The 21,268-nt window shown below is 38.9% G+C and overlaps 1 protein-coding gene across 6 annotated transcripts in view; it reads left to right on the forward strand.

Moving 5' to 3' along the window:
* Positions 1 to 17,710, forward strand: part of LOC101711466 (cAMP and cAMP-inhibited cGMP 3',5'-cyclic phosphodiesterase 10A) — a 339,917-nt gene extending 322,207 nt beyond the window's left edge. For all 6 annotated transcript variants that reach the window (XM_087193588.1, XM_087193587.1, XM_004856934.3 and 3 more), the window contains 4 exons: positions 3,715 to 3,826; positions 6,657 to 6,737; positions 9,086 to 9,174; positions 11,800 to 17,710. In XM_087193588.1, coding sequence (XP_087049714.1) covers positions 3,715 to 3,826; positions 6,657 to 6,737; positions 9,086 to 9,174; positions 11,800 to 11,932 — 415 coding nt within the window. In that variant the 3' untranslated portion in view covers positions 11,933 to 17,710. The remainder of the gene's footprint in view (positions 1 to 3,714; positions 3,827 to 6,656; positions 6,738 to 9,085; positions 9,175 to 11,799) is intronic.
* Positions 17,711 to 21,268: the final 3,558 nt, after the last annotated feature.

Genomic DNA, 21,268 nt, shown 5'->3' on the forward strand with positions numbered 1-21,268 from the left:
ATGATATAAAATATCCAAGTGACATTCTAAGATGAACAGGATTTGCTTTTTTGGTTTTTCTTTTTTCCTCTTTTTTTTGGCAGTTTTGTGCTGAGCTATCCAGACAGTTTAAATTGAGTCCACAAAGACTAATGGCATAAATTTTCTTATTTCAAATTTGGGATTAAAAACTACTTTTCTATTTCAATGCCATATTGACACATGGATAAACAGGTACAGCTTGATATTTAAGCGGGCCAAGTTACACATGTCAGTGTGCATGTGAACAGCAGCTTACTGGTGCTCGTCTCTGAGGTGACCCCGTGCTGTGCAGCACTCAGCTCCTGGGCAGCACAGAAGTTCAGAGAGGGAGGGGAGAATGGCCGACGTGTTTCTTCCTGGCCTTGTTCCTGTTGGCACATGGTGTAATGGTGCTGTCTAGGGTAGCATTCTACAAGCATGGGCCTTGCTGGTTCTCACAGCTGCTCTCCCCTTGACTCTTCAGAAGCACAGACTTCCCTCTATTGCTGATTCGCATGCCCCTGCTCACACCTTTGTGGACAGCCCCTTTCTTGGGCCCTCTGACTCTTTTTGATGTGACATCTGTCTTCTGTCAGGACCCTAGCTGCCACACTTTGTGTTAAAGGAAGTAAAAGCATGATGCATGGGCTTTTTTCCCCTCCATTTTGTCAAGTTCTGTGACCCTCTGTGGTGAGAAGAGAATTCAAATGGCACAGAGAAGGTAAAAGTGTTCACCCACGAGAGACACCACTTCTGCCAAGTCAGAAGTCCTGCACACCTGTAAGAGAGCCTTCATTCCTGCTTCTCCACCCAGGCTAAAACAGTAGGCTGGGTGAAGAACAAAGGGAGTGAAGCCTTGGAGAGAGCCTTGCCTTGTCATGTTGGAGTCTATGGTTGCAAACACATTTTAACTTGGCTCTGTCTCTAATGTCACAATCCTCCCACTAATGTTTCCACAAGTGTTGCTTTTATCAAGCTGCCACCATCTCCCATCTGAACTCTGCAGAGTTCTCAGAATCTGCCCTGACTCCCTCCAGTTGTCCAAGTCATCCTCCACCCAGTAGCCCTAAGCCATCCTCTCTAAAACGTGCCGTGTTTCTCCTCTGGGAAAAGGAGTCTTTACTGTCTTACTGTCAAGATTGGAATAAAAGTTAAACTCCCAGCTCACCTCCATTCCATTTCTTTGCCTTCCTTGTCTCAACTTGTCCCTGGATCTCAGCCAGAACGGCTTTCTTCTCATCCTGGGCAGGCCACGCTTGTTCCCACAGTTGGCCATCTCACACTCCTGTGTGCTAGCACACTTTCATAGGTCTTGCTGTGGTTACCTCTGTTTTTTTCTCTTTTGTACTTTTTACACAATACTGCTGCTGCACAATTTTTTTTAAACCTGCCTATTGTTTGCCTTTCCCTGCCAGAATGTTCACTGCTGTACCCATGCATGGTACATCCAGGCATTCAAACCCTTTTGGAGTAAATGAATGTATCAAACCCTCTAAAATTGCTGTACTATAAAATGTTTGTATCATAGCTCTAGCTCTAGCTATGGGCTCTAGCTTCATCATGTTTAGTGACTGGGTTGTATGAGGTTATACCAAGAGTATATTTAGTAAACTCCACTCTTTTTACAAGTGGCTGTTAAGATGCATTTAAGAATTTAGTGTCTATACCAGCTATGTTTGTATGCCATTCATATACAAAAATAAAATGTTAACTTAATAATAGCATTCTGAACAACCATTTGTAATTGAAAATTACAAATTATTTGTAATTGAAAATTTTAAAATAAGTAATAATATTTACAAAAATCATTTCATGCTAGTTTCCTAATCCATTCAGTAAACTAGCTAATGCTACACTGTTTTGTGAAGTAATTTTGACAGCAGAATCTCAATACTATAGTAACTATTTCATAATCTTTTCAATCCCCATAGTAGCAACCTTACATGTGAGATGATTTCCAGTGGGAAAGTCGCTTCCATATGTTTTATAATGCCCAATTCTATTAATATTTCTTTTGTTTTACAGATGTATGAAATAAATTTCTTTTGAGATTATAGCCAACTATTTTAGCAAAGAAAAATAAATGTCTGTGTGTTAATATAAATTAAATAAGATTGAATTTTTGAGATTGAATTGAATGAGATTGAATAATTATTTATAAATAGAATAATCATTTTTACATTCTATTTCTGTTTAAATGAATATACCTATTGAGAAAATAGTTAATATTCTTATTCCTTTAGAAAACTAACTCCAAAAAATTCTTTCAAGCCATCAACTACTTCATTAGGAAAGCAGTATAGTTCATTGATCACTTTAAGTGATTTAGATCTTCATGTTTCAGCTATTTGAGGTTACAGGAAGGGTATATGTCAAGTCTAATCAATGTTTTTTAAGTCATCTAATCTAACCAGTAAGAGATATGATGCAATCTTAAAATGTTTCCTTATGGCAAATGAGGTTGTAAAAGAAATTAGTTCAATGGGCTAAAGGAAATGGGCTGATGGAAAGTAGATGAACTTTGTAACTGATTGGTATCAAAGATGCAGTTAATAGGAAGAAACAATCTGCCAGATATTCAGAAACCTTATCAGTACTGAGCAAAACTAGATCAGAATTCTCTGCCAAGTTGGCAAGTAGATGCTCCTTCTATGCTATCTGTCTTGGTCAGGACAGGCTCAACTGGGGTGGGACATTGGCCACCCAAGGAGAATATCCACTGACCCACTGGAGGTGAGGTGTGTTCATAGCAGTGTATCCCTCAGGCTCATTAGAATTTAGATGTGAATTGGAAATTATAACATCATTTCACTCTTTACAATATCATATCTTTGATAAAAATTTGTTTTTAAATTATGTATTTTGCTCTATGAAAGTCAAAGTTAGTATACTGAAATTCCTAATAACTACTTCTTAGTTTTCCCACTAAGTGTAGTCTTCATTTAGGCCAGTGTAAGTACATCTCACTCTTCTGGATCTGGTAGATCTATAGTGGATATGTCTGAATCTTTAAAGCATTTACTATTTTTCTTCAAGAGAAAAAATTGAATCATATTTAGAAGAAATAGATATGGAACACATAGTTGTGAGTGCCAGGCAGCTGAACAGGAAGCTCATTTTGTTTGAAAGTTAGAGTTTGAAGAGAAATACTTGGAAAGCAGTGTTGGGAGGGTACATCCCCTCACACTCATTGTCAGTGGAGACAGGGAAAGCCTCTAGCACACTTTCCTGACCTAGTCCCCACCCACTACTCCCTCGCAAAAGTCATATCATTTCTATACACATCAGATTTTCTTTATATAGAATGAGAGCATTATGACAGATTTTCTCTTAATGATTTTTCCCATTTAAAATTTCCCAAATTCCATAAGAATAGAAACCTGGTCCATAACAATGTAAGTGTGCCAGGAGACTTAGAAGATAGTAGTATATAGCCTATATTATATTTCAGTGGTAATATTGAGGCAACAAGAACATTTAATACACTCCATGGAATTAGCAATGGAAGTGACTGATGTTCTTACAAATAAAGTGGGATTGTTCTTTGATTCCATTTTATTGTTCTGCCTTTTACTTGGATCTGCTGCTTATTGCTGTCTTTCTCCCTTCATGAAATAATGCATACACAAGCCTCACCCCTGCAATGAGAAGTCCCTCCAGGCCTTAGTAAAAACATGCAGTTGCAGTGCTGACCAGTCTTACCTTATGTTCCAGAGACCGTGTAATTGGCTTGATGATGACAGCCTGTGACCTTTGTTCTGTGACAAAACTGTGGCCAGTTACAAAGTTGACGGCAAATGATATATATGCAGAATTCTGGGCAGAGGTATGTCCTTGATTATTATATTAGGATAGATAATATCAAGGAATGGCAAATATTTCAGGAGAAATTAAATATATGGATAATTTACTTAGTACCTAAATTGCTGATGTTGCTAGTTATAATATTTTGGAAAATATGATCAATCGCATATGCTGAAAGATTTAGAAATTATGTAGGCACAAAGTGAGAACATTGATTCTGTCATGTCTTACTTGAATATGTGTGTAAATTCTCTGATCTCTGTCTAGGAACTTATTCACTGAGCTGAACCTCAGTGTAACAATTTTCCTCACTTGACAACTTGTTGTCTACTCACTCAAAAAACATTACTGGATGTCTACTCTGAATGGGCTATATCTGCCTGCACTTAGAAGCTAAGAGAATAATCACTGTGTACCACAGACATATGAAAATTTGTAAATATGCTCAGTGGTCAACTCACCTGCAAATTACAATTTCTATAGAATGTGTGGAATATTAATTTATGACACTCCTGAAGCAAACATAGATATGACTTTCACTAACATCTTTTTTGGCTGAATAAATTATCGGTAATGTACATGTCATTCCTCAATTTGTTTGCCGAATTGTCTGTGAGAAAGTAGAATATAATCATAAACACCTAGGTCTGTACATATTAAAAGATTACTTTATGAAAAATTTGTAAATCCTTTGGGTACCTTTTTTGGTGTGAAAAATTAAATTTGAAAGGCAAAGAGTTTTGCAGTAGCTGATTCAACCTCATATTTTACCTATACCAAAGAATGAATGTTAAACACAAAAACCAACAAATCACTCATCTTTAAGTTCAAAAGAAATTATTTTTGTTAAATTTTTTCATAATGGAAAAACCAAAGAATTTTTCTTCTATGAGGACACAGACCTTGAGCTGTTTATGCTTATGCTGCCATTTCTGTAGAATTCCTTATACCTTGTATATGCAAGCAGTTACATGATTTGTCTTCTTTATTTTATTGTGTGTGTATCAGAACCTAGTTACTTTCAGACTCAATTAAGACATTCTTTCTGATGTACTTGTATGAACTGTAATAATTGACTTTATTATCACAATCAACTTAATTTGCGTATTCACCCTAGAGTACCATCTATAAATATCACATAGGAAAACTAAAGTTAGCCATTGTTTTTCACTTAATTTTACTACAAGTAGAGATATTTCATACTTTACCAACTATATTTGTATTCTAGACTATAACTCAATATGTGACAGAAATGTAATATAGATTTTTTTCTCTTTATACTCCTCATTGATGATTCAGTCCACAAATGCAGATTAAGCATTTAGCATGATCACAGGCATGGTCTTCCATGACCCCATAGTCCCTGGGAGGAGATGGCAGTATAGTACCTGCCACTGACCTAAATATCCACACAGTCCAGTCTCTCTTCTGCAGTTGCCTCCTTCCAAACTGTCACCATGTCATGTTTCCATGATTGCAGCTCCCACCTGGATTCCTGGCCTAAGTCTTTCAGAGTCTGTCACAGTCACAGTGGTGAAGAGTATGGTCTGAATGTTTGAGATTAAAATGCTGCTTTGGCAATAATTACATAACCTGAGACAGTTTTCTAACCTATCCGTGCTTTTAGTGAGCATACTGCCACAGAGGGACAATGATAAGTCTGATTACTGCTTCAGATCCTCTGCCACTCCTGTGACAAAGGCCAAAATCAGGAGCACGATGTACTGAACCCCATGTGGCCACCACTGCCCGCCCTCCAGCTCTCTGTGTTTCCGGGTAGCCCTTATTACATCTGTGGTCCACAGTATGGTTTTCCATTGCTGCATTTATCCTTATTTTCAATACATAGTCAAGCATTGTTTGTTTAAAGTCTGCTTCCTTCTTGGGCTTGAAAAGTCACTGAGAGCAAGGGAACCAGCAGGCTTCATTCAGTCAGACAGCAGGTTAAAGACCACTGGCTGCAGCATTACAGTGATCACATTACAGCAGAAGCTGTGCCTCCCCGCCTGGGCACTCAGATGACAAATGTTGCATCCCTACAGGAAAACTCATAATGAGGTCAGAGTAATTTATTTCTAGACTGTATTCTAGCAAATCTAGGAAGTTTTTAGTCTATATTTGTGGTTTCTGAAAATAAGAATCATTAAAATTACTAAAATAATAAATGTGAGGGAAGAGTGGGAAGTTAGGAAAAAAGCGAGAAAATATTAAGGAAGAATATTTTTTAAAGCTTTGACAAATAAATAGAAAGTAAAATAATTTCTAAAATCTAGAAAATGGGATAGTATATCATCTCTTAGTACTTCCTGAGGAATAAATGAAGTAATATTTATAACCATATAGCACAAAGCCTTTGACCTATGAAATCTTTCCCACATATTACCTATAATTATGGGCTTCATGCCCAGTGGTCAGGTATGCTGTATCCTTACCAATGGTTTCAGCAGACTGTCTTTCACTCTTTGTGTGTCAGAGCCCCTCTCTGAAGCCCAGCTTCTCCAGCTCCACTCTCATGAGAATCATTTGAAAAAGAAGTGACAGAGGCCTTGACGACATCCCACACTTCTTGTTCCTTCTCATTCTCCTTACCACTTTAGCTAACGGCTGCACAGTGGAGCCGGAAGAGAGAGCAGATCTCTGGAAATACAGTGCATAATTCAATAGAGTACAGTACATCAGGACAAAATATAACACACTGACACGTTGTTCTACATTATGTTGGCATGTTTCTTAGGACAGTAACCAGAAACATTATTTGTTTTGAAGAAAATTAATGAATAAAGGGAACAAATCATTGATAGCAAATTTTATGGCTATCAAGAAAGAATAATTCCCTCTACCATTTATTTTAGGGTGATGAAATGAAGAAATTGGGAATACAGCCCATACCTATGATGGACAGAGACAAGAAAGATGAAGTCCCACAAGGCCAGGTATGGATTGTTAGAGTTCATTTGTTAAGTCAGACAGTTTAAAGTGGTTCTAACACCATCTGTGAAGAGAAAGCATGCTCCATGCTGCAGTAAGTTTTGAGTAAGGGACAGTCAATGCAGGCCTGCTGATTAAGGAAAAAACTTTAGTGAGTTATCCAGCAGAAGCTGAGAGCTGGAAGAAGAATAGCCCTTTACCCTTGAGTCTTCATCCACTCCAATGAGCCTTCACATGGCTCAGGCACCCTTAAGACTCACTTGCACTGATGGAGAAGTAGACTCCAAAAGTTTGTGCTTTAACCTAGGGCCAACTCTGATCTTGCTCCAAACGTTGAAGTAAAAATGGAAGCTGCAGGGTATGTCTGTGCCATGGACTGGCTGGATGGTGAGAAATGCTTGAGACCTCCACTAGCCCTGAGTTTGATGGTAGAAGACCAAGGTTAGGAAATCCTAGCTGGATTTCACAAGCTCACAGTGCTGTCCACAGATGGCATTGCAGTGAACAGGCTTTCTTTTCTAACATAAAATCCAGGAGAGTGCCTTTGCCAAGCACCTACTTGTGTCCTTATTGAGGAGAGCTCTTTGTCACTCTTTGACAGTGCAGCTAGCATCACTGCCATGCATGACACATGTATATATTTGCAATTTGGTTTCTTTTAACATTGTTTAGGGAATTCTTTTATATATACAGACAGTTATTAGTCTTTCCTATCTGGTGTCTGCTCTTCTGTCAGATTTTAATAGTCCTTTTATATCCTGAGAATATATAAGAATTTTCATATATCTTTAGTTACTTCTTATTTCTAATATGTATTTTAATCACTTACATTTGATTGTTAATTCATTTGGAAGTTATGTTGTTATATGGTATAAGAAAGGCATCTAACAATTTTTTTCATTTTTAAGTCATTAAACTGTCTCCCCAAAAGAATGTGTAGGAGCTGAAAATTTCTCATGGGTTCTTTCTAGAGTTTTTAATTTTAATGCTAATTTTAAAAAAATAATGTGCTTTGTATGAATATGTTTTAGTTTATAGTATAGGAAAGTTTTAAATGAAATATCTCTGTGAGAGCTAATTGTGGTGGTGTATGCATGTAATCCCAGCACTCAGGATGCTGAGGCAGAGGATCATCACAAGTTCAAGGCCAGCTTGGGCTACATAGTGATTTCAAGGCCAGGCTGAACCACACAGTGAGATTCTGTTTCAAATTTTTTTAAAAACTCTCTGTAATTAGATAATATTTTACCAACTATATTACTTCTAAATTATTGCTATGAAATTATTCTTTGTCATGGTAATGAAATTCCCTACTTTCCAATAATTAATCTTTTTCTTGGAATTGTCTAACTGTGACAGCTGCCAAAAATTGGAGTAAGGAAATCTCTGCATGAGCCACAAATTTAAAAATTGAAATGCATAGGCATTAGTCCAATAAGATGACTATGGAAATAACTTTGTATCAGAAGAAAACAAAGAGGAACCACATATATTTGGTTCTTTTATATCCTTTGATGTAGTTCCTTGAAGTTCATTTTTATAAAGAAATTGGTAGCTGTGGTTGGGGCTCACCTTAGAGCCAATTGTTGTCCAGTTATACTGTTCTTGGGCAGTATCTTGACCAGTTATATAAGTATGGCTCGCTACTTGGGGCAGTTACTGAGCGTTAGACAATCTGTGTTCTCTGGCTAATAGTCTCAGAATCTTCCACATCTTACCTTCCCTAGACCAGTCTAAGGTAGCATCATTTATTCGCAAGTGAATCACTATGCCTGAAAAGTATTCTTTGATATATTTTTATAGTACAACAGAATTTAAAACAATGAACTCTAATATATAGGCAAAATAGGAACTTGAGAAAGGTATGATGAAATTAGTGACACTTGTAGGTTAAAAGAAAATAAGGAATGGGGGAGTAGCTGGACACCATACAAGATACCAAAGCCAAGAGTAACACCCAGAAAATATTGTGGTAATTTGTAATGTTAGGATGGAAGAGGGTCACACATGGAGGAGAAGAGCATGTTTGGCTTTAAAATGTCTTCACCTGACCAGTAATACTAAGAGGACTTGAAGTAAACTTAAGTGATCTATGAATAGAATCTTCATTTGTTTAGATTTCAACAGGTGTAACTTTGGTGATATGTCTTAAATTTTTGTGTTTTATTTCTAAGATGTATTTTAATGCATTTTAAACTAAATCAATAATATTATTCATTGAACCCAAATATCACATACAGCAAAACTAAAGTATTTAGGGTTATAGTTAGACTTCAGAAGAAGAAAATTCAAGTGCAAAGAGAATTACTAATGAGCAATTTGTTTCTTGTCCATGATTTTTTCACTGAGGCAGATTGGATTCTACAATGCTGTGGCCATTCCCTGCTATAGTACACTGACCCAGATCCTGCCTCCCACAGAGCCTCTCCTCAAAGCCTGCAGGTATGTACTGTGATTCAGGCTGTAATGGTATTTTTAAAACCTAAGGCTCTGTACAAGAGTTTTTACTCCGTCATCTTGTGAATGTGTCTTAACTACAGTTTACAATAAATATCACAATTGGTTGGGCTGTTTGCCTAGGTATCAAGTTGTTGCGTCTCGGATGGCCCTGGCTCACTGCCTCCCCAGGGGTACCTCCTCCTCTTCGGCTGAGCCTCATCAGAAATGAGTCTCAGACACAGCTGATGCCCGAGCAGTGTATCTGGCAGGCAAGATGGGTGACAGAGCAGCCAGTGCTGGGGACCAGGGAAAGCCAGCAGTGAGCTGAGTGACGAGGAAAGGCTCTGCACAGTCAAAGACCCTGCCTCGCACACCTGTCTTCAGCCTGTGCTAGGATCAGTTTCTTTCCTGGAGGGAGACAGGCTCTTTAAAGGTGTTCCATTAAAGGTGCTGACTGGCCTCAACTCTTGCAAACCCTACCCAGGCTGTATCCTACAGCCCATGGCACACGGTACAACCCCGGGAGATGCTCGAGCAGCCCTCCTGCTTCTCACCGATCCCATAGCCATAATGGGCCTCATTCAGTGTACTGTACAAATGTGTGTACAGGGTCCTGATTCATAAAGTCATCTATTCACCAAGAAGAAACGTGAAGGTATTTTCAGTCATACAGAGGGCCCCTATGCAATACTATTTTTATTTAAAAAGACAAGACAGCAGTCAGCAGTGCTTATTACGAAATGCAGGGGCTCAGATTAAATTACAGTTTACAAGGAAACCTGAATGGAGATATCTTTCTTCTTTAAGTATTATTTTTTCCTTCCCAAAACAAATTTAAGCCATCTATTATCTATTCTAGGATTTAGGTGCCTCCTTTTCCCCCTATCTTTTCTGAGAGCTAAACTCAGTTAAGACAATTGAAATTTTTGAAAGATTTTTATTTTTATTTTAAAAATAGTTCCCTCTGAGAAAAGGGAAGAGCAGTAACATTCCCCTCATGAATTGGTGTTCAGGGGCTGTTTACAACTACTCAGCCATAGCTACCCTTGGGAGTCCCAGTGGATACACCGTGGGAGGACAGAGCATAGACGTTTAGCCAGATAGTTTTAAACAAAACCAAAACTTAAATAGTGTACTCCCACTGTCCTCTGTTGAAGCTTACTTTATACACTATTTTTTTTCATAAGGATGACAGACAAAATGAACAAGCGAAAGCTCTTTTTAAAATGATCTCTTTTATCTCTTTTTTTTTTTTTCCTATTTAAGAGATGGTTTCTGTTTACTTTCTAGTGCTGAGAAGGTTAATGGAGTCAATGGTTAGTTTGTTAGAATCTTATCATCAGGGCTACACCACACAGGACAGTGGGGAGCATGAGCTGGGGCTGTCTCTGTTGAGATCTGGCATAAGAGTGAGTACACATGACAGAGAAATTGGAATGTCAGTCAAAATCCAGGCTTACAGTTTAAAAATCTCCTAAGTAGTCGTCTAAATCCCTTTATTTCCAGAACACTGTTTTATGCTAAATATTCAAAAATCAGCAAGAATGAATGGTTGCTGGGTCATTATGCACTGGAGCAAGCACTTCGCTGGAAAGCTTTGTGAATGTGGCACTTATCTATTTTTTTACAACTTCGATCCATTCCTGATTTAATATACTTGGCTGACCCACATAATCACTGAAAGCACATTTTGATCTTACAAACACTTAAAGCATTCAGCATGTATCATTGGTGTCCTAGGAAACATACGAAATTTAGTTTATGTCTTTTTCCAATACAGTGTATCAGAAAATCTCTAGGATCTGATCAATAACACCTGATTTTATGGTACAAAAGTCAAAAGTGTTATGCTTGTCAGGTTATATTTTGGGAGTTTCTTTTGCCCAAAGGTATCTTAGCATGTTTGCTATTAAAATAAATTTAGAGGAAGAATTCATTTTGTCTGATTTTGACTTTGCATAAAAGAAAGAAAAGTTGAGGTACAACGTATTGCCGTGACCTCTGCCAGGTTAGCCACAGAGAGTAAGAGACAGTCCTACAGTTACTGGCTAGCATGCTTGTGACTTTTGCCCCAAGGACAGAGAGAGGAAAAGATTAAAAGGGCTGCAGGAGAAATTAGGCTGCACTTCAGAAGGGAGGTCACCAGAACCCAAAACAGGGTTTTCCTCTAATAAGAAAATTTCAAGTTTGTGGCCAGGTGTAATTCAAGATGACTTCTTCTATGTAACAGCGTATTCACAATACAGTTGCTCAGGTGTGAGGAGAGAAGGGTGTATAGGCCTCCCCGGAGCTGTGCTGCCTCTCTCGTCACAGAGCAGGAACGGGAAGCCTTGCAGCTCCTTTGCTTGCCAGAGGGTCTCCCACTCTGCCCTCTCTTGCTTCCCGGCAGGAAGCCCTGGAACTCACCCCAGTCAAGCTCATCTTGGTAACTGATTCAGAAAGGACACTCAGGCCCCAGCATGGCTATTGTCTTTGCAGACCGGAGCTGGCAGTGTACAAGGAAGCATCACATTGGTGCCACTAGAAACCAGTGTGCTCAGTCATGCTGTAGGACCACTGGCTGAACTTTTGAGATAGGGTCCAGAACTCTCTTTAAACTTTCCATGTGACTGTTTCTCTTGTCCCCAGGGATAATCTGAGTCAGTGGGAGAAGGTGATTCGAGGGGAGGAGACTGGACTGTGGATCTCAGCCCCAGCCCCAGCCTCACCCCCAGCCCCAGTGGCAGAGGGGACTTCTGAGAAGCATCCTGTGAAGGATTGATGGTCACACACCGGGCGTTCCACCCAGCGGTTCTCATCGTGCTTCTTTGGCGCTTTTTCCTTTTATTTTTGACTGGGAAAACCTACACCTGGTGGCTGCAGTGCAAACTCTTGGAGAAGGGAACATCAGTATCTCTGGGGAGCAGCCAGTTTCCTGCCAAGCTCATGGCACATGCCACAGACAGTGAGCAGCCAGGCCTGCCCTGTGTTGAACATCAGCAGGCCAGCGACTCCACCGGACTCTCAAGCCCCTTTGTAATAGGCTGACCTTGTGGAGACCTTACTGGGAAGGGAAAGAGATCACTCTGAAGGGTACTCCCCCTTGTGTCTTTCCACAAGGGTGTAAATGGTACTACTCTGGTATTGTACTTTGGCTTTAACACCAATGTTGCTTTGTTATTGTTGGTTATAAGTAGGGTTCTTTTACACATTACTGTTGTGAATGTTCGTGTGTGATCTTCATATGGTTAACTTGAGTTGTAGCCCACAGCCTCAGGACAGTGTCACGAAGGGAACAGTGTAAGAAGTGATAGGAAAAAGTCAAGTTCTTGTTCCACAGCCTCATGATTTCAGATGGACCACAATGCATTCTCTAAGGTGTGTTATAGCAGAGGGTGCAGGTGAATCCCTTGCACACTAAAGGAAGTGTACTCTTGTCCTGTGAAAAGATCCGGGTACACATCCCCATAAATCTTTTTTTTTTGTATATCCTTTTATTGGTACATTTTAGGTGTACATCCCTATAAATCTTACCACTTCCACTCTCGGTTCAAAAGATGTCAAGGAATTTTCCAAACAGTTTTTCTTCGTAGTAGTTGTGGTAAATTTACTGAACTCTTTGCATAAAGAACAAAATAAAAGCAAGGCATACTATTTTTTTAAACAAGTCTTGTGAATATAAAATGTTAACTTTTAATAATGATTCTATTTTTACTTTGTGTCATGGCAACATTTTTGACTCATTCAAAATAAAAGGTTTATTTTAAAAATTATTTCATTAAATTATCATACATTTCTCTTAAAATCATATTACCCTCTCAAGTGTTAGTCTTCTGTAATTTACTCTAGGCAGCTGCATTGGTCCCATTTGTCCCTCTGTCACTGCCCCATCATGCCTGGTGGTCACTCTGCAGCCAGCAGGAGGAGGCAGCAGTGCCACCACAATGTCCCTTGTGTTTGTCCCCTTCTGCTCTTCTCGCAGGTCAAACATCCATAGAGGAGCCTATGGTTTGGATAGCTTCTTGTGAATGACTTTTGACAGATTAATGCTACTGTGCAATGTCAGGACGGTCTCTGGCCCTCTTCTACAGGTGACAAGACAGTCACCTCTGGTACATGTCAGCACTTTGAGGGCTGTTGTCACAGTGATCCAGTGATACCTGAATCTGCACTTCAGTTCTCACCTGAATGGATCAGAGTCACAGGCCAATGCACAACAAATAACTTGTTCCTATTCTCGTAGCCAGAATATTAATTTAAAAAATAAAATTCTAAAACAATGTTTCTTCAAACTTGATACTGTCCACATTGCTGTCCACATGAGCTTGGTTTTTTCCAGATGAAATCAGGTTGCTACAGCATGTTTTATTTATGGTGTAGCAGAGGTGGCTATATGCAAACAGTGTTCCTATTTTAGATTAGCACTATATGTTCAGTTTCCATATGGGCTTCTTAGGTTACCATCTTCCCTACATGGAACTCCATTGTATGTAATATGAAAACAAACATAATGATGAGTGAAGGCCTATACACACATGTATGTATGTAATGTATGTAGACACACACATCAATGTATATATGATCCACACTCATGTATGTAGGCATACACCTGTATGTATATTTATATGATACACACACATACACATACGAACAAAGAGAGATAGGGAGAAAGAAGCAAACCCGTGAAAAATAAAAATCACCCCTCTGCTCCCAAGCAGTGGTTTTTATGTTGGGAAATGTCTGGGGCTTGATACTAAGTGACTGGAATGTGTCATTTTCACATTTGTACATTCATAAGACTGACACCAGTAAGTTGCATGTTTTCCCCCTACAAACTTATGAAACTGGATCCCATCGCATACAGCTTTAATCACACAAGTTAATTTAGTCATCTGATATAAGTTGGAAGCTGAATTTCAGAAGAGGGTATCATTTAGCATTGCTTAACTAAAAGGATTTTAAAGGAATGCAAGGATTTTAAGAATCCAAAGGATTTTAAAGGAATTGTGCCTCTTGTTGCGGAATAGAATCATGGGGGTGGAAATCGCGCGGCTTCTTTGCATCTTGAGGTGGCTGTTCTAATAAGAATATTACAGAAATTTCCCTTACTTTGATATAGCCAAGTGTATTGTGAAAGATGACCCAAGGGAATGCACACATATCTGTTGGGTGGTTAACTTCTTGAGAGATACTGTTATGATCGAAGCACAGTTTGAACAATGGACTCTATGCTACTACAAACCATTGACATAGTTTTTACCATACGTAGGACTTAATTAGGAAGCAAATATTTACCTAACATAGAAGAGCCCAGGATGTGGTGATACCTAGTTAATACTAACTTGTTTGGGAAAACATTTATTCAACAGTGTTTTTACATTTTGACAAAATATATTTCTCAGACCAACTTTTGAGTTCTGGTTCTCATCTTTCCCCCAGATCTTTTCACAAATGGTAATGTGATACCAGAAACCAGGCAGATGATTTTTTGTTACCAAAAGTTTCTAATGAATTTCTCATTGATATGGTACTTCATAGTTGGCCAAGTTTCTATTGTTCAATATAAATTTGGTAAACAGTTATGAGTATATATAGAATGTTCAATTTGCAGAAATTTATATTGACTTATTATAGACAAAATTTCCAGACCTCATGAATATACTTTTTAACTAAAAATGTTGTTGGAAATATAAATGCATCCCAACCATGACATGAAATGTCTTTAAAAAATGCAGGCACCCTATTAATTAGTAGTTAACTCTGTGAATTAGTTAACTAGGAAAACTCAAAAGGGAATACAATGGGTGTGGAAACTAGCTATCAAAAATAGCTCTTTTACTATTACCCATTTTTAGTTATGTCCAAGAAGCATGTGAGAAACCAGTGTCGGAATGAGACCCAGTGGGAAGCCTGGAGGTCACTGTGCCCGTTCCTGGCCTCCCTTGTGGAGACGGACATGCACAGGGGTCATGGCTGTGGCTCCTGGTGCTTGTTCCTATAGCAACAAAAGCAGACTAATTTAAAAATAGATTTGTTCTGTGTAGGTTTCCCCTCTTTCGCATGTTTAAAAGTTTTTAATTTATACAATCTCAGTGAATGTTGCTTTAGTGGTGTGTTCATATACACTAGATATGTTTGTACAGAATACACGGAAATGTGTAAATCTGTAGATATCTGGGTTTCTAAATAGCTTTTATTTGTGGTATTATATTTCTGGTCTTTTAACTCAAAATTAAGGTTTGAGCTTTAATAGGACTAAATTATCCACCATGCCTTGGCCTGTGCCTTTATTTTAAATACTGAAATTTTACTTCTTCACTCATATATTTATTATTTTGCTTTTCTTGCTTAAGCATAATGGAAAACATTTAAAGAGACACATCCCTGGTTAACTTTACCAAGTTGAATGACTAGAACCTTTCTCTCTTCATTAGATTCTTCTCCTTTATTTTGACTTCATTGACTTCATTGAAACATACTCTGGTGACTATAACAAAGGAGCTGTTCAGATTCTGTTTTTTAAAGACTCCCAAGAACCGTGACACTAATTATGATGTGATTTTGTTGGGTGTCAGGTACATAAGCATGATTCAGATTGTGAAAATCACTTCTCTCTTTATATATTTCAAACGTGTTTGATTTCTGAACTTAGCTGATTTGATTTAGCCGTAACTCTATAGAGACTATATTCATTTAGTCATTTTAGTGGATTCCTTCTATTGCAAGTACTAGTCTGGCTTAAAAATCACTGTAAGATTTCGGTTTGCTATGGATGCTCTCAGTTACTCTGTCCCCATGCTTGCCAGTGCATGGTTGTTATAGTTTAACCTGTGTGCAAGTATCCTGATAACACATTTTGCTGACTTCTTAAAGCACTTCTACTAAGTTTAAATTAGTGACACCCAGTGCAGTATGTACCCTTTTTGTTGTTTCTGTCTTCTTTACAAAACTGTGTAATTTGGTTATCTAAAGCATTAGGTGTATTTTAAGGGATGATAAAAATACCAAAAACGAAAAATGTTCAACAGTGTTCTTGTTCCAAATTAAGAAGATGAAGCAAAAAGAAAAACATCAGTGTTTCCCAAGAAAAGCACATTTAAAATCCAAAGAAGCACTGTGATAGTCACTTCATTTTTCTCCTCTCAACCCACAGTGAAAAGCAGTGTTTTATAAGTTGTATAGTCTGCCTGCCCTTTGCTGTAACCATAATGAGAACCACAACCAAAGCACAAGATCTGGGCTTGGCTGTGTTGGGGCAAAGAATAACATCACCTAAAGACCAAAGTGGAAATTTGCAGCTGGCTCCAGAGTTTCCCACATAGGGAAGATCGTTTATCATTTCAATACTCAGCTAATAATTTTGAGGTACTGTGTATTTGCCAACATTTATATGGAAAGTTTTATTCCTAATGTAAATTGTTTTAAAAGTACATTATTTAATGATTTCGCCCACCTAAAATGTCATCATAGGCACTGCAATCTTTGTTTTTTCTTTAGTTACCCCAAAACCTAGGCCTATGCTATATCTTTTTTTTTTGGTACCAGAGATCGAACTCGGTACCTTGCACTTGTGAGGCGGAACCACTGAGCTAAATCCCCGGATTTATGCTATATCTTGTATAGACAATATAAATGACACGTGGGACTATTATTTTCTGTATGATCTATTGTATGGTGTATATGCTACATGTTCATTTAGTGTGCAAGTTGAAAGTATGATAGATTTATAAATAGAAGGTGTTTCTATACAATGCCCCTGTCCATTTGAAATTATATGCTTGCCCAAAACACTGTGAAACAGTTACCAAATTTGTATAAATGCAGCATCTTGATTCTTTTTAAGAAGAGGTGACTTTGTCTACATGAACATATGAGCAAAAGAGATTCTATATCCGTTCCTAGCCAAGTCATCTAAGGTTTACTTGGGATAATCTCCTTGCTGACCAAAACCTGCTGGGATGTCACACAGGTTTTGTGCTACCAAAAACACAGTACTCATAATAAACTGATTTGCAGTCAATGGGTCTGTATCCAAAGCCTTAACAGGCTCTCTTTCGGAAGGGGAAAGAACTTCAAGTTCATAATATCCAACTTTATTATAGTTGATGAGTTAGTAAATTAAAAAATGATTTTATATGTATGACATAAAAATCTTTGTAAAATGCGCAAGTGCAATAACTTAAAGAGGTCTTAACTTTGCATTTATAAATTATAAATATTGTACATGTGTGTAATTTTTTCATGTATTCATTTGCAGTCTTTGTATTTAAAAAATCCTTTATTGTTATGTTTGTATAATAGAACAGTAATCATTTATTAAAACTTAGGCAAGATGTAAATAAATTCATAATTCAAACAGCCAGTACATATGCATATATGAGTGTTATATCGCAAAATCTGTTTTACTAACATGCTTAGAGCAGCAAGAAATCTTTTGTCGATATGTAATTATACATATAAAGTATATATATATGTATGATACATGAAATATATTTAGAAATGTTCATAATTTTAATGGATATCTTTGGTGTGAATAATTGAATACAGAGTTTTTAAAATATCTTTCGTGTTTATTATTTGCTCTCGTTTGTGGGGAAGATAAGAAACATTTCATGAAAGTTCCTTTAGAAACACTCTAGACTTCCAAGCCAACACCGAATTAATGTGCTTTACTTCCACCACTTCCTAGCAGCAGAGAAAGACAATTTAAAATGATTTACTAGCTTCATTGTATAATTTTTAAATTTCCAAAGACTATTTGGGCAAATAGTGGCAAAACTAAGGACACTGAGTCCTGGCCGGAACTCTCCGCAACTCTCATTCCCAGCTGTGGGAACCTTTTCCAGGCCCTCCCCAACACAGTGTCAGGTGTATATCTCTAAAGAAAGAAAAGGCCATGCAGGCAACAGAGAACATTTATGTTTGCATGTAAGTATAGTAAAAGACATTCTTAGGCTAAAATTTCACATAGTCTCACGAAGTGACAAGTATTCCACAAGCATACTTGTGTTTTTGTTTTAAAGCCCTGCTTAAGGAAATGGTGTTTTATTTTGGCTCTGCTTGCCACCGGGGGGGAGACAAGTGATATTTAAGAACAAAAGTTGAAAGTTTAATTGTAACCACAAATCTTTCTTCACCTTAAACATATTAAAGCAGAATTTGGGAGTAAAAGTTTAATGGACTAAAGATACTGCATTGTTAAATGAGTGTCCACAGCGTTATGAGTTACTAGGCAATGTAGACAACCATCAAAATGGGGTTCTTCCTCAATACTAGACTCACTAATACAGAGTGCCTTCCAAATGCACCCCACTGTACATATCATTGATGGAATTTTTGTTAATATTCATCTCCTATGCAACTGAATAGCATGTTGCATGTTGATTCCATTAAAAATAGATTCCATGAGCTAATACCTCCATACAATTATTTGGCAATGCAAGTTATCAATGGGCATTCTACAAAGCTGATCTGAATTTGAATCCTTGTCTTAATTACACATGCATTGATTTTCATCAATTTGATTGTAGCACATTTTGAGGAGAGAACATTCCTCCATCATATCTATTTCCTAACATGGAAGGAATCCCCAAAGCAACAACTTCAGGCAAATATATTCGGCTTAGTGTGTGGAAGGAGGGCTGCAGGGAGGAAAGTTGGGGCGGAAGGGAGGACATGATGCTTGTCCGGGTTTGGGTTTGATTTCAACTCACTGAGGCTTTGATTGTTGCCATTGGTTCCTAGAACCTGTTCCACTCTGCACTCATTACTTGCATGATCTTAATTGAAGATGGAAGGAAGATAACATACTCAAAGGCAGGACAGTCTAATGTTTGGAAGACAATTTCTTAAAATTTTCCAAAAAACACAACTGGCACTCTTCTCACCAGAGGAAACCAAACTTGAAGAGATAGAAACCCAAAAAATCATGTTCCTCTATTCTGCCTTCCTCCTCTTCCCCGCTCTTGCTCCACCATCAAAAATGGAAAAGAAACTTCCCACAACAGAAGCGGACTTTCCCTTGGGAGAACAGCAAATAAATCACTTAATAAAAGATACTTTTAACATAACAAACTACTAATCCACACACACACTTACACATATTGTGTATTAAGAAAAAATGTACTTCACTTTTCATTAACTAAAGAAAGCCATATTTCAGAACTCCCTGTTTTTTGAGTCTTTTGCTTAACTGGATTTCAACTCTAAAAGTCAAAAATGTTAGGACTGGGACTCGGAGGCCTCTGCATACCTCCGATGGCCAATGCAAGGTCCCTTACTTGCCATTTCCAACAGGTGGGCATCCAGCACCACACTGCATCCTGAGAATACACAACCAGGATGAAACCAGACCACTGCCTGACAGCACTTCCTGCCCAAAAGTTCTCCCCGGAGCAGACCTGAAAACTGTTGCTCTGACTTCTTGTGGTAGTTCTGTAGCAGCCACAAAGCTAACAAGTTTGTGGCATTTGTGACATCCCCCCCCCCAGAAATTTTCCAGGCCTTCTGATCCTTACTACAAAATAAAGTTTTTATTCACCAGCTGGCACTTTGGGGGCACCTCCTGCCTGTGGCATGCCACTTCTCGGGCTAGGTCCCATGGGGTTCACAACTGTTCTGTGAGCATCCCATGTCTACCTGGGAGTGTCCTCCCTGCTACAGAAACTCCACCCTCCCTTTCACTCCTGGAGACATCCTCTGTTAGGCAGGGAAAGACAGACTGGGCTCAAACTTGATATCCTCTTGCCTCAGCCTCCCAGCTGCTGGGATTACAGGTGTGTACCATCAAGGCCAGCTTCTTGAGCTTTTCTTTTTTTTTTTTTAAGAATGGTTGTTAGAAAGCCAAATCTTACTTTCCCAAAGATGTGGGTCTGATTTGAAAATTTTAGAGACTTTGCAGCCAAATAATGGCCCACTTTTGTGTTCACAATATACTCTCCCAATATTGTCCTGTGTTTGCCTTCAGCCAATCTTGCACCATTGGGAAATTGAAAGGGTGAGATTCCAGGGCCTCTGGCTTCTAAGAAGGTCATGCTGCCTTAAGGTATTACCACCAGGTGACCCCAAGTGGGGCCACCATGGCTGCTGGCTCAGATTTATTTGCACTTTTCTAAGAATCACATCAACATCAGGCTGGCTGGAACTGGCAGATGAACTAGACTTGTTCACTGCCCTTTGAGATTGTTTTCCTTGTAATGATGGATTGCTCCCTGTCCTCTCCCCAGCTTGGCTGGACCCAGGTACACAAGGGGAGATAGTAACGGTGCATTGCCCACCATGCAGGCACCAACATATCACACAGCCCTCATACAGCACCTGCCTCCAGCTGCTTTTCCTCTGGCCTCACAGCTGGGTTTGGGAAAAGGTCAACTGCGCCTTGCCCTCCAGCCAGGACCTCTCCGGGACACCCCAAACAGGCCCCAGAAGTTCTTCATCCGGATCACCTACAATGCACAGGAATCAAGGTGGACCTTAAGGAGGGATTAAGGTGAGCAGAGTCCTTGGGACAGGCTAGGGGTGGGAGAATAACGGGCTGTGTGAACAGGAGAGAAGTGCTTCTGGGAAGTGGGGGATGCCGGGCGAGGCTCTCTCCTGGGCCTCTAGGAGGAAGAGGTCAGCCCCTGAGGCACCTTTCTAATTTTTGACCCTCAGAACCGTAAAATAATGTATTTGGATTGTTTTAAGCTACTAAGTCTGTGGTTGTTTCCAACAGAAAGCACAGGAAAGGAATACAGATCTTATCACCCCACCTAAAATAGTAAGCATGTATTGTTACTACACCTTATCCTTTTTATTTCCCAGTTTAACTATACACTTTCCCTCTCTCTGAACACAGAATTGGCAATGTTATGTAGGCAAAGATGAGAAAGTGGAGTAAAGATGAGAAAGTGTATGAATGACAGTATTTGGAGGTGAGGTGGGGACCCAGTCATTGTCACTATTGCTATGGCCGTGTAAAGTGCTGTACCCCATAGGCTGATGAGCACTATCAACATGACAGGCACAGCACTGTGACTCACCAACTCTTCCCAGGCACGTGGCCCTGTGGTCACCTACAGATGTTCACACCAGAAAGTGGCCGAAAGCAAGCAGCAGGATTTTCCCATAAAAGAATGGA

Source organism: Heterocephalus glaber, unplaced genomic scaffold, assembly GCF_053883595.1.
Source record: "Heterocephalus glaber isolate CG9 unplaced genomic scaffold, H.glaber_assembly_v1.0 deba00001593, whole genome shotgun sequence".
Lineage (NCBI taxonomy): Eukaryota > Metazoa > Chordata > Mammalia > Rodentia > Bathyergidae > Heterocephalus > Heterocephalus glaber.